Below are 14628 nucleotides of genomic sequence, written 5' to 3' on the forward strand. Positions count from 1 at the left end.
GACTATACTTATTATTTGGGAAATATTAAAAGGATTTTAATTTGAGGAGGGACAGTTGAAACAGAATGGGGAAAATGTTAGTGATAGTAAAAAATGGAAGAAAATACTTTTAAAATATATTGAAGAGAGCAGAAGGAACTTCAGAGAGGGAGACAGACAAGTAGGGCAGTATCAGAATGTCATGTTAAAGTAGAAATACTTAGTGGAGGTCATGCTTTTATATATTGGCCTTTTTTCCTGTTCTTCAAATAGAACAGTATATTTCTTGGCATTTGGCAAGTTTATGACAGTAAAAAAGGAAAATTTAATCAGAACATATCACTGATTTTTTTTTTTGGTGGGGGAGGAACCTTTTTCCTTGAGTATATTTACATAATTAAAATTGAAGAAAGGATATCAGTGCCCCCTCTTTTATTAAGACCACAGAAATTGTTTCTAATTTGGCAAACCAGATTCCTTAAAGTATATCATTTATACTCATCTTTTTTTTTTTTTTCATTTATCTACTTGCTATTTGCATATTATTTGGTTTGTACTTTTCAGTATAGAAGTTTCTCTGGCTGGCACTTCATACTGCTTTACTTTTGCTAATTCCCCAACTAGATTGTAAACTGCTTGAGACAGGTGCTAGGTGTTATAGGTAATTTATTGGGATAATAAATATTGGGACTCTCACAACTGGTCCAAGCGGGTCCTTTGATGACTTAAGGTCCTAGGAAACAAATCCTTGCTTAACCAATAATCCAATGAACACTAGAGAGGAAAGGCTAACTACAAGTTGTCCACCAACTGTGGATTTGAAACCCTTCCCTTGACCCTAGGTTATCTTGGTAGATGGCCTCTTCAATCTTCTCTAACATCCCAGTAATCCACAGCTCATAGAGTCTCAGATGGCTGGATAACAGCTCTACCCTCCTAACTCCAGCACAGCCCAGGTCACTCTCACTCTAACCTCTTCCTGCATTCCATATTAGAATGTCCATAGTCCAGCCAAGGGATTTGCTTTAGCTTGCCTACTACCTATCTTAAATTTCTATCCTACTCTATAAATTACCTATAACATAGGTCTGCTTCTTTTATGAATTACACAATATCTCCTGAATAGTACTTCAATAAAGATTGGTCAGTATAAGCAAGCAATCACAATCTTTTTAAAACCTTGTATTGCCTATTTAAGTTGGCTTTAGTTTTATATTCATTTAGGATTGTTTGATTTATCTATCTTCTAGCCTGGTGATATTAGTAATTGGAAGAGAAGGTATCTCTCCTATAATTTTGCTTCTAATGTTTTTACTTTGAGCTTTTATTTTTAGTTATTTTACTCTCAAGTAGGTATTATTTTATTCCTCATCTGGGACACTTGAGCTATTAGACGCAGTGATAGGCAACCTTTTGAGTTTAGTGTGTCAAAATTCACCAAAAAACCAAGCATAACTTGGGTGGTGTGTCACTTCAAGAAAACAACCAGGGGCCAGCTGGGTAGCTCAGTGGATTGAGAGCCAGGCCTAGAGATGGGAGGTCCTAGGTTCAAATCTGGCCTCAGAAACTTCCCAGCTGTATGACCCTGGGCAAGTCACTTGACCCCCATTGCCTACCCTTACCACTCTTCTGCCTTGGAGCCAATACACAGTATTGGCTCCAAGACAGAAGGTAAGGGTTTAAAAAAAAAACCATAATTTCACAGTATTTATAGTTTAAATAACAAAAATGTATAATTGTAATATATAACTGTATTTAATAAACCAAAATAGGTAAATTAATATAGGTAGAATTGTCATCTATAGTGCACAGAGTGTCTACACTACACCAAAGCAAATGTTTCATCCTTGGCATGCGGCCCCATACTTCTCTGTATGTGGCCGCATGTCATCAAAAATGGCTATGTGTGTCAGTGCTGACATGTGTGTCATAGGTTTGTCATCACCATATTAGAGTCATACTGGTTCATTTGTAATTAAAATTGTTAGTCTTAATCTTTATCCATTACAATCCATTTGGTTATTTTTCTGTTATCCATTAGCATTATCATTTATATTAATAGTCTTTAAATAGTAGTGATAGTCTTTAAATAGTAGAACAACATAAATAGCTTCTGTGACTTGATTACTATTTTAAATTATACTCACATGTTATTTTTATGTGACATGTTTATGTTTTCTCACTGAAAGAAGACTAATTAGTGTACTTTTTTGGTTTTTGTTTCAGGGTAAAGTTCATCTGGAATTAAAATTGAATGAACTCATTACTGATAATGGATCTGTGTGCCAGCAGCTGGTAGTACAGTAAGAATAATTCTTTTTAAAATATCAACTACAAATATTTTTTTCAACTTATGTGCCTTCTTATCTTACATCTATTAGCCTTTAATTTTAGATATTTAGAGAGAGAGCTTGGTTTTGTGGTTTAGGTGCTAGACTTGAAATTGGGAGAGTCTGAATTCATATCCTGCCTCACCTATTTGCTGGGTGTATGATCCTAGGCAAGTCACTTCATCCCTCTTAGGCTGAGTTTCAGCTATAAAGTGGAAATAATAATAATTCCTACCTGAAAAAGTAGTTGTGAGAATAAAATGAGATAACATATATAAAGCACTTTGCAATATAAACAGTAGTTATTGTTATTGTTGTTATTCATTGGCTATTGCAGGAATCTTTGGGATAGCTTTAATAGCTTTTCTTTCTCACCTAAAATTGAATTCCATTTTGTTTCTCATGTCTAGTCTTCATAGGACATAATGTATTAGTTACATGTGTTTGCCAACAAATTGTCTAGTTGGTTATCAACTACGTTAGAAGTTTTCCATCAAGATTGTGTTTTCATCTGTGATACTTGTACTCCTTTATGATCTTATAGAAGAGACTGTTAACCTGGGGAGGAATGTAGAATGAGGACTCTGTAAAAATGAGAATTATATTTTTCATCCTTTCTTGGGAGAGGCAGCATAGCATAGTACCAAGGGGTTGGGTTTAAAATAACAATTCCATTCAACATTTATAACCACTGATTATGTTTAAGGCTTTAGGGATATAAATATGAAAAACAGCATAGGCCCTGACCTAAACAAATTTACCATCTTTAAGCCTGGCATTGAGTCCTGTCATTGTCACTCACATTCAGTGTAACTGAGGATAAATCCTTAAACCCTTACTTTCTGGGATAACTTAAGACAGAGGAGACATGTATGTAAATAAAGTTTATACAAAATATATAATTTTAGGTAGTAGGAGGGTGCTTGTATCTGGGAGGATTTCAGAGAACAGAGAACTCTCAAGGAAAAAAGGGATTCTCAAAGGTGAGGTGGTAGTGCACTTCTAGTTATGGGCAAGTCGGTGTGAAGACCCCGAGCTGAAGATGAGCTGTTATTGGGCTCAGGTCAGTGTGCTGATGCTAGAAGGGGAGGACTGTATAAAAGGCTGCAAAAGCAAGCTAGAGCCAGATCACAGAAAGCTCTCAAAAGCTTAGCAGAAACTTTCTACCAAGACAGCTTCTTGAGCTAGAAGCAGACTGCCACGTTCTCACCTCCCTTCTGCAAAACCTTGGAGTGCACACTAGATCATATAGAAATTAAAAAAATTTGGTGAGAAAACTACAAGAAGTGATGTTTCCCTCTCCATCCCTGCAAAATTATGAACCAGGAATCCACAGGCAACAGGAAGGGCTAGCAAAGTTGGTTCCAGCACAACTAGAGTTGTGACATGGGTAGTTTGCAAGACTGTGTCCATAGGTACCAAGAGGGATGACTCCTGAGAAAATCTCAACTGGTCAAAACTTCCCAGGGGAGATTTTGGAAGCCTAGGGAGAGACAGCAGGGCATTAACCAGTAGTGTCGAACAGTGTGAAACGCAGTAAAGGCTCAGAGCCTCTAAGGTGTCTAGCACTTTGTCCTAAGGTGCTAGAGAGGATCCTGAGGATCTAGTATTCTGAACCTCAGAGATCTAGAAAGTGGAGGTTAGATCAGTAAAAAACTACTCTAAATGTATTTGTGCATATATGGACTCTTTGTTTATCTTTTTGATCCTCTTTACTAGTAGAATAGCTGATGTTAGGATCAAAGTTCTGAATTGCTTTCCAGAATGGCAGAACCAATTCATAGCTCCACTGACAGGGTACCAGTGAGAGTTGCTATCTTCCTGTAGCATCCTCAAATATGTCATTTTCTTTTTTTGCCGTCTTTGCTAATTTGATTAGCATGAAGTAAAATACTCGGTTGTTTTCATTTACATGAAGCCTTTTCTTGGAGATCATTTGTGATCTTCTAATTGCTATACCCAGTGGTCTTTTTTCTATCCTCCTCCCCCTTGACTGCTCTATAGCTTTTAACACTTGACTTCTCTCCCTTCTTCCCTCATTTTTAAGAAGTTCCACACTCTTCAGGTATTCTTTTCCTTGTGTATTTGCTTAGGGTTCTCTCCTCCCCTTCCCTTCCCTGCCCTACCATTTCCTCTCCTCTTCTGTCCTCTCCCCCATCCTCCCACCCTTACCCTTTTCCAGCTTCCCCTCCTGTGATTTTCCTAGTGCAGTGGTTGTGGATTCTTTTCCCCTGTGTGTATTTTGCTTGACTATAATTTATACTAGAGTGGGTTTAGTTTCACTATTGAGTGTGGGTTAAGCAAGGTTTTTCTCATGGCAGTGAATTTCTAGGACCCTCATTATAAGTATGCCCTCCTTTAAGAAAGTTTGCTATATGAAATTTGATTGAAAGGGGGTGTTTATTCACCATAGCAAAATAGTCTTTGCTTTACAAACGTTTCCATCACATGGTTCCCTTAATTTGTTATTGGTCTGGCTCACTAAAAAGATTCAGTTTGTCGAAATGTAATTTGTTTATGACTTTGCAATCTATGCATAAGTTCTCCAAATTTTATCAACTATGTTCAGACTCAAGACATCCCTTCCTAGTTATACCAAGCTTGTAATGTGCATTAATGGTCCTGAAGTCAAACCCAGCTCAAACAGCTCTTTCCCTTGGATATCATAATCCTCTATGAAAGTTATTTTGCTCCCTTTCTCTTTCCTCCAGTCCAGTGGTACCTCAGGTGTCTTCATTTTTCTCAGGATTTTCCATGAACTTTCTTAAGTATAATTAACTTTAACCCAGTTCAGCACTCAGGGAAAGTAAGAGCCAACAATATGGAATGGTCATTTAAAATTATTAGATTCAGTACTACAGAGGCTACCTCTAAAAAGCCAAATTCTAATCATGAGACACACATAGGTCTTAGATATCCATAGGTTTTTTCCAATTTTCTGCCAGATGAGAATCCATTCCAAGCCACCATGATGTCCCCCTTCTCCCAGAAATTTTTTTAATTGATTTTTCTTGGAACAGATTTCTAATGAAATAGGGTATGAAACTTTATAACGAGATCTTTTGGGGATTTTTTGGTATCTTTTTGATCAAATGTAGTTAAACATGAATTAAAGCTGTTTTGGGGCAAGGGGTGGGAGGACTCACAGTCTGTTTAAAACAGACATTATTTTCTCTCTCCAAAACCTTCTCTCTTCCAAATCTCCTGGTTACTGTTGAGGGCACTGCCGTTCTCCCTGTCATTTTCAACTCCTCACTCATCCCTACCCCACTTATCCAATCTTTTAAGTTTGGTTGTTTCTACTTCTCAGTTTATAATTGATGTCCATTCCTTTTTTCTTTGCCTTTATCACCTCACTTCTGGAGTACTGAAATGGGCTTCTCATTGGTCTTCTGCTTCCCTTTTCTTCCAAGTGTAAGCCAGCCTCTGCTGAGGTGCCCAAGTGACTTTCCTAAGGCCTAGCCTGACCCTGTGAACCCTCCTACTCAGAGGATGCTGTTGACTTTGACTCCCTGTTGCCTCCACAGATCAGACACAATATGCTGTTTTCCATTTAAAGCCCCTTCTAACCTAATTCCTCCCTATCTTTCCCACCCTACTCCCAGAATGTGAGCAGGGCTGAAAGCAGAGACTAATTTGTCCCTTCTTTCTACTCCTAACACCTACCAGTGTGTCTTGCATATAGGGAGTATTTAATAAATGCTTGTTGACTGACTTGTCTAATATTCCCTTCATTCCCTCTTTTTTCTTTATATAGATCTTTGGGGTGGTTATTCTCTAGGCCATTGATGGGCAAACTTTTTAAAGAGAGGGCCAAAGGAAAGGAAATGCTCCTCTGGCAGTCTGTTTCTAAGTCAACTCTTTCAAAGTTTCATTGTATTGTATCCTATTCATTGAATTCGTCAGATTAGGAATAATGTGTGGCTGGATAGAACATTTCAGGGGCCCGCATCTGGTCGGTCACTGCTCTAGGTTCTTGTCTTTGTCCGTTTTTGCTCATTGATTCATTAGCAATCTCATTTGCTCCTATAGCTTCAACTGCTATCACTGCATGCTTGTCACACCCAGATCTCTGAGAGTCTGAGCTACAGACCATCTTCTCTGTCTGTGGAAGGTACTTGCTGCCCTATTCAGCCCATCTTAAAATTGATCTTATTTTTTCCTTCTCTGCCCTCCTCCCCACTAAAAATAGTTTCTCTACTTTCTGACTTATCTTTTTTTTGTCAGTGGTACTACCAGTCACTCCAATTTCCTGTGTTCAAAACTTGGGGATTTTTTCCATTCATTTCTTACATCTGTCTTAAGAACTGGATATGATTTCTACCTCAGAAACCCTTTTTTTCTTCCCTGTGTCCTTTCTATTCATATAGTTCCTTCACTAGTACCGAATTCCCAATATTGCCCTCCTTGCCTAGGACAGTAAACTCCCAGACTCTTTGACCTTCTCATCCCTGGCCATCCCATCCTTTGCTCTGTACTAGAAGTGGTTTTTCTTTATATGTTTATCTGATCAAGCAGAGTCCAACACCATTGTGGTAGGTCCCACAAAATTGGTAAGATTTCAAGGATACCCAACAACAAATTGCCTCATTTTCCGAGGATCAGCCTGCTTAAATGTAGAGGAACTCAACACCAAGTTAGCAGAAGAGTGATGAATTTTTCAGTCATCTTGACTTGTAAAGGCTGCTGGCCTGAGGGGTAGGAGGCAGGCCTTTGGCCTTTGTTAGTGGAAGTCTTTACCATTGGTGACAAAGCCCAGAACCTTCACTGTGGTCTGACTATTTTACTCATGGTTCAGAAGATCTCACAGGCTCCTTATTGGCTTCTGAGTAAAGGTCTGAGGCCTCTCCCTCTTGTGGCCTCCTCCTACCCTTTCTTTCTCTTATTCTGATGTCCTCTTCATGTTCAGTGCTCTAGGCAGACTAGACTGGTCACTTTTCCCAGGGTATAGATAGCCTGTCTGTTTCTCTGTTCCTGCTCTACCCTATGCATGAAATGCTTCATGCCTTCTCCATATTCCACTCCTACTGCCATATTGAGCTCTTTAGCCCAGATGCCATCCAGTCCTCCCAGAGCATTTCATTTGTGTTCTCAGGCATTATTTTGTTTTTTGAGGGCTCTTCTTGATAGGTTCCACATCTCCCTACTAGAAGATAAGCTCTGTCAAAAGAGAGACTGGGTTCTATTTTCTAAATGTGGTTTCTCCCCTGGCAAATGCACCCAGGTGCTTAGTGGAAAGGTTTTGAACCAAACAACAAACCCAACATCTATTAAAAGATATGCAGGCCACTGTGGGGCAAGGTACTAGGGACAGATAGAACATAGCAATCATTACCCTGAGAGAATGTAGAGAGAATAAGACTAATCAATAAGTAACTAAAATGCCAGGTAGCACACTTGCAAGTTCACATATACACATATACATAGGAGACATCAGGGCTGTCAAAGGAGGAATCTCTTCTAATTGGGAATTAGAGAAAATGCGGTACTTGAACTAGGGCTGCTACTACTACTAGCTAGCACATATACACACATATACAAACATTCTTACATTTGTTTATACATACACATAACTTTTTTAAAGATTTGCAAAGCACTTAACAAAATATTTTTTACTTTTATTCCCCCCATTAACCCTGGGAGATAGGTAGTATTATCTATTTTACAAATGAGGAAAGTGAGGCAGGCAGAGGTGAAGTGACTTGCCCAGGGTCAAATAGATAATACATTTCTGAGGCTTTTGAACTTGGGCTTTCCTCACTCCAAGTATCCTACTCTATCCATGGTGCCACATGATTGCCTAGCTTGTAGTTTTTGAAAAGAAAGATTTCCCTTGGTAGAGATGTAGGGGCAGTTTGTTTCACTTCAAAGGATTGATATGGGCCTATATAGGGTCAGGCGAAAGGGCAAAATATTATTGGGGAATGGCATCTTAGTAGTACACTATGGCTGAGCCTAGATGAGGGCTGTGCCTATTAGATGATGCACTCCTTGAGAGCAGGGCCTTTCTTTTTCTTAAGAATCTCCAGTGCTTATTAGCACAGTGCCTGGCACTTATTGGGTGCTTCATAGAGTTCTGTTCATTGGATAATGGGGAGATTATGTATGATAAAAGTAGAGGTGTCAGTTAGATCCAGTTTATGGTGGGCCTTGAATCTCAATTGGAGGAATTGCCATTTACCCTGTGGACTGTGGGAAACTACTGTCTTTTTTTTTTTTTTTTTTTTTTTTTTTTTTTTTTTTAAGCAAGGGAGTGATACAGTCAGAGAGGTATCTTTTTGTGCGTTTTTAAAATGTCTTTAGTTTAGGTGAGAGAGGACCAATTGGAATGAGGAAAGCTGGGCATAAGTAAGAATGGTAAGGAGACTATTACCATGACAAGGAGCACAGTAGGTAATACTTTTAATTTAAGTTCACCTTTTTAAATAAGGATTGTGTGCTTCATTTTGAGGAGTCAGAGAAGAAATGAGTCAGTTGTAATTATAATGGGTTGTCAGGAAGGATTGGATAGGGAATATTTTTGAGAATCCAGAGCCTTCTTAGGGTTTCCACACACATTTTTGTCCAGGACAGCTTCTGACCAAATTATAAACTGAAAATTTTTCCCCCTCTCCTGCCCCTACAAAATGTGCTTTGTAAGTTGTAACATTTTGAGATGTCAAACTTCATGCCAAGAAGTAAAAATTAGAAAGGCAAGTAAAAAACAGGCCCTTTTAGCTTTACTAAAAACCCACCATGACAGACAAGCCATGCCCCTCCCACAGAGAATGCACTACTTTGGAGAGAAATTTCAAAATAATTTAGAAGGATAGAAATATCTCACATTTAAGAAACAGATGTTCTTGTAAAAATATAATGAGAAGTGAAACTTGGTTCCAGACAGAAGTATCTGTATTGATACTCCTCAATCTCTCTTGAAAATTTAATGGTATTAATGACAGAAACTCTGCTGTGTAAAAAAATTAATTAGGTTGCTTCATATAGTTTCTCATTCTGGTTACTTTTTTTTTAACCCTTACTTTCTGTCTTAGAATTGATACTAAGCATTAGTTCCAAGGCAGAAGAGCAGTAAGGGAAAGGCAATTGGGGTTAAGCAATTTGTTCTGGTTCACCCACCTAGGAAGTGTTTGAGGTCAAATTTGAACCCAGGACCTCCTGTCTCTGGGCCTGGCTTACTATCCACTTAGCCACCCAGCTGCCTCTCATTCTGGTTACTTTTTAAGAATTTCATACCCTTGGGAAATATAGACTTTGCCTAAACATATATGTGTGTGTGTGTGTATGTATGTATGTATGTATGTGTATATATATATATATATATGCACTCTGTCCAGTATAGGCAAACACATCATTGAACCCTATGAGGTATCTTGTTCTTTCTATTATTGTTCACAAAACTCAGCAAAGGCTTCTAGTTATTTATTATGTAGACTTTTCTCCCCTTGGAGACTTTAATATAGAAGGGGACTTGGAGATCATCTAGTTAGTCTAAGAAAGCCCAGAGTGCTTAAGTGACCAACTAAGATCTTAAGACTAGTAAGTTCAGAGAGCTAGAATTCAAACCTAGATTTTTGGACTTCATATTATCAGTTACTTTTTTGCCTTCGTACATACTTTGAAAAGAGGCAAAAAATAATTTCAGGAATAAACTATACACCTAAGGAAAAATCCATCTTAGCTAGTTTCACAATGTGTGACTTGATTTTATGTGTGTGTGTGTGTGTGTGTGTGTGTGTGTGTGTGTGTGTGTGTGTGTGTGTATTCAACCCCACATTGTTGCCCGTGTTTCCCAATAAGATGAGAAGAGCAGTGATGACAGCGTAACATCAGATCTTATAGACCTTACAGTGATATTGAATGCAGTAGGTTCTGTGACCTTCTAAAATCAGCAATGCAAACCTTTGCATATACTTGCTTGACTTTTTTTCATAGGAAGCTGTTCTTCCTAGTAACAAGTGAATAAGAAGAAAAGTTCAAAAGAAATGTTTTTATATAAAATTTTAAAGTAAAACTTCTAGAAGGGATCAGGAAAGGCACTGTTGTTATTCTGCTAATTAAAGTATGCCCCAACTAAGCAGGAAAAGATTTTGTTTAATTTTATTAAATTTATAGATATTGTATTTTCTTAGTTAACATTGTTACATAGTGATATCCAAAAAGTATCTATGTAAAAAAGTGCTTTATGCCAAATTCATTTGAAGTGGTAATTGTGTCTCTTTCTTCTTTTCTAGTTATAGATGTTGGAAGGGACTATCAGTATCATCTAGTTAATCCCCTTCATTTTCTAAATAAGAAAACAGTCCCAGATCATGAATAATCATATTCTTCACAATATTCAGATTATCTCTATGTGATGCAATAGAAAGCCAAAAAGAGTAGGATAGCCTACTCTGAGAGAATAGAAGAATTTTTGAGGTTCATCTTTATTGTTTCTGATCTGCATTATCCTTCAACATATGTCACCTGAAATGGTCTAGAACAAGAAAACTTTATCACAAGCTGCTTCTTGCTCTTCTCTTACCATTACTTTCTACATTCTCTCACTTAAATGTTTCCCCAAATACTGCCTTTACTTCGTGCTTTCATAACCTGCTTAATTCATTCCTACAAATCCTGTCTTTTAAAATTTCATCTAAAAGATCTGTTTTCAAGATGAAGTTTGCCAGAGGAGATAAATGTCTTCCTGTCATAAAATTGTAGCACTGAGTATTATAAACAAGAGTATTTCAAAAGGTTGAAAGGCAAGAATAATCATAAATTTTTTTGTAACTTTGATATGCTGCTAATTCTCCATTTTCATCTAGGATTTTTATATTCCATTTTTTGGTCCAGGATTTGGGATTGGGTTATTGTTCCAATAGGGGATTGTTTCTCTATGTCCTGTTGATGCTTTGAATGAACCAGTGATCAATTTAGATACTCCATACTTGGTGGAGATTTACACCGCCTACCTATGATTTCCCTTTCTAAATAGCTTTTGTCTATGTCCTTTGCCATTGTACTACCTTCTTCTCTCCCTCCTCCTTCCAAAAAAGGTTAGCAAAATGTAATTTAGGAGTAACAAACAAGAGAAGCCAGAGGCTGAAACTTCATGCCTATCATGAATACTTTTTTTCAAAATGATCCTTGGGCACTGGAGGTACTAGAAATGGTCAGTAAATAATATTGCAAAAAATGAATTGATTATATGTATTTTAAAAACAGGAAATGACTGGTTACTGATGTGGGAGTCATTTCTGAATCGCCTGTCTGTATAGTCAGATCATCACCAACTCATTAGAGCAAAGTTCAAAATGAATACCAAATTAGAAAAAGGAATAAAAATGAAAAGCAAGACAGAAGACAATTGAGAAAACAACCACCTGACCTACTTAAACAAGTACTGTTAATATTGGAAACTGTGAGAAAGGAAATAGTGGTTTCTTAAGCTATAGTTCTTAACAATTTTCATTAAAGTTTGAACTGTTTTTAGAAGACTCTAGATAGGAAACTTACATGATACCTAAATATGAACCACTTTGACCTAGCAAATACAATTAAGCTTGGAAAACTTTGGATTTTTTGATGTGAAACAGATGGATTCCTTTTCAGCTTTCTAGTAGGTTGTGGGGTTTTTGTTGTTGTTGTTATTTGTTTTTGTACTTTAAAATTTGTATATTTCTAGATGTTCATGAAATGTAGATGGAAAACATTCTTCCTATAATAAAAACAAGCTAATGATTTAATAACACATGTATGTATACTTTCCTATATAGGGTTTGGTTGTTTGGCAGGAAATGAGAGCTTGTCTGACATTATCTTTCTTTTCTTTATTGGGGGAGGGGCAGGGAAAACACTTGTGATTTCACTCTAGGTACATTCTTAGCAATTTAGAGCCTTCAAGAGTTATTTAGGATACTGAATATTAAGTAATTTGTACTGTCAAAAGCAAGTAGGTGTCAGAGGCAAGACCTGACTTCAAAGCCTTTTTTCTCTGTTCACTAGTTACCCTCCTCTGTTAATTTTTTTAGTGAATCTGCAATGATAGAATCCAGAACAGGCAGAAAGAAGTTAGCCCAAACCTAATTAAGGTCTAAGTCAGCTCACTATATGTTGTACTTATGATTTTTGTGTTCTCACAACAAAAACATATTCACTTAAGTTTGTGATTTACCTTATGAGATATTATAATTCATTGGTTTGTGTTAATGTATATTAGCTGATGATTATTCTGAGATACTGTCACAGAATACTATTTTCTTTCAAAGTTGTCTTTAGTTGCTTGCTCCTCCCAACACCCCAGTTGGAATTGTGTTTTGAAGCTAAACAAAACAGAGTGCCTGGAAGCTCACATTGTTTGCTGAATTAAAAGATATTAATCATAGACTCTTAGAATTGGTAACTGGTAACCTTAGAGTTATCTGAATTTGTTACAGTTTGTACCTGAAGCAGAAATTTTGTCTTCAGTTTACAGCTGATCCAAAAAATAGACATTAAAATATCTTCTATATGGACATTTATTTGCTACTTAAATTTTTAAAAAAAGAATTTAGATATTATTTTGGGTACTAGCTTAGAAATAAATTTCCCTCTGTTTTTTTCCTTAGGAAATATGATTTTAGAAATAACTTGCATTTGTATTGCATTTAACATGTATATGTATTGTCACATTTGATCCAGGGAAAATAAGAAATGTGTTTTCTTGATTTTTTTTTTTTTTTGGTTAGGAAAATTGAGATTCATCAAGTTCCATTTAAAGATTATCTGACTCAAAAAGAAATGAGAAAGCAGTATGTGTGTGTGGTGGGGTTTTGGGGGAGTGGGGACTGCCTGACACAGAAAAATTGAAACTCAAGGCTTAGCTAATAAGTGGCAGGGTTAAGATTCAAACATATTACCTAGAAGCAAACCAGTTACAAAGTAGCACCCATTAGACTTAAACTATTTGGGGAAAAGGTATGCCCTGCCCTGTTGCTCTTAATGTCATACAATGGTTTGATTCACAGATTAGGACAATTTTCCCTCCCTGGGTAATTAGAGGAAATGTTAATATTTCAGATGTTTGTAGGATGTGTGTGCGTAAAATTATTCTGCTCACCAAATTAATTAGATCTATAAAACACTTGTAAAGAAAGATCTTTCATGTATTTTATCTCTTGCTATTTTAGAAAGATAGTGAGTGTATAAAGAACCTGGTTGAAATCTTGCCTCTGACACTTAGCTGTTTAACTCTGTTCCCCACTCCCCTTTCCTAAGTCCAGGGCCTTCTGTATGCCTTAAACAACTTCTTAGACCTGATCTCCTATATCTTAAGTTGTGATCTGCTGTGATAGAGGGAGTCCCCATGCTGGGAATTCCCCACACTGAGTAAAGCACAGATTCTTCTATATTTATATACTTTTTAAAAGATTGTTATATTATCTTACAGACTGAATTTTGATGTGTTCTCTCTCTCCTTCCGTGTCTCTCTCTCTTTCTCTCCCTGACTCCCCCCGTTTGTCCCTCCCTCCCTACTTCCCTCTCTCCTTCCCTTCTCCCACCCCCTACCCCCATCCCCCACCCCAATTACAGTCAATACTGTGTATTGTTTCCTAGGCAGAAGAGTAGTAAGAGCTAGGCAGTGAGGGTCAAGTGATTTACCCTGTCAGCCAGCTAGGAAGTGTCTGAGGTCAGGTTTGAATCCTGGATCTCCAGTCTCTAGGCCTGGCTCTCAATCTACTGAGCTACCTAGCTGCACCCTGATTTCTTCAGTAATGTTAAAATTAAGAATGAGAACATAATTTTTTTACATTTTTCCTCTTAGCAAAATAACAATTTTTAAAAATGTTGTTTAGCATTTTTAGTTTATGATTACAATTCTCTGAAATTCTTTACTATATACACTACATTTCTCTCAGTAGACTTGAAAAAGACATAGAATGATTGCATTTTAATGTTGTGATTTTACCACTTAAATGTTGAATCAAATTTATTCTTTGAAATCCTTCATATATTTATATGAAAATATAATCTGTATGTTGAATCTATACTGTATAATTCATTATACATCAACTTGAAGTTAACATATGATACATTTTGTCTTATGATATTAATACAATATAACCAGACATTGCTGTGATTCGACTCAGACAGAATCGAAGTGACGTTTTAGACTGACTCATTAGATATCAGAGTGTTGGGAAAATTTATAAATCTACCTGAGTTTAGAACTAAAGACTAGAGCACATTGTCTAGGAGCAGAGTAGTGTCTCATGGTGGGTAAGGAGAAATGAGAACGTTTGCCCATCTAGTGTGCATTGGGGTAGCATCTTTCATCACAGACAACACTATCACACATTAA

The 14628-nt window shown here is 37.0% G+C and overlaps 1 protein-coding gene across 3 annotated transcripts in view; it reads left to right on the forward strand.

The window, feature by feature from the left end:
* Window positions 1–14628, forward strand: part of RASA2 (RAS p21 protein activator 2) — a 130745-nt gene that overhangs the window by 56391 nt on the left and 59726 nt on the right. For all 3 annotated transcript variants that reach the window (XM_044670828.1, XM_044670827.1, XM_044670829.1), the window contains exon 4: window positions 2206–2282. In XM_044670828.1, the coding sequence (XP_044526763.1) occupies window positions 2206–2282 (77 nt within the window). The remainder of the gene's footprint in view (window positions 1–2205; window positions 2283–14628) is intronic.

The sequence above is a fragment of the Gracilinanus agilis genome, chromosome 3, assembly GCF_016433145.1.
Source record: "Gracilinanus agilis isolate LMUSP501 chromosome 3, AgileGrace, whole genome shotgun sequence".
In the NCBI taxonomy this organism is placed as follows: Eukaryota; Metazoa; Chordata; class Mammalia; order Didelphimorphia; family Didelphidae; genus Gracilinanus; species Gracilinanus agilis.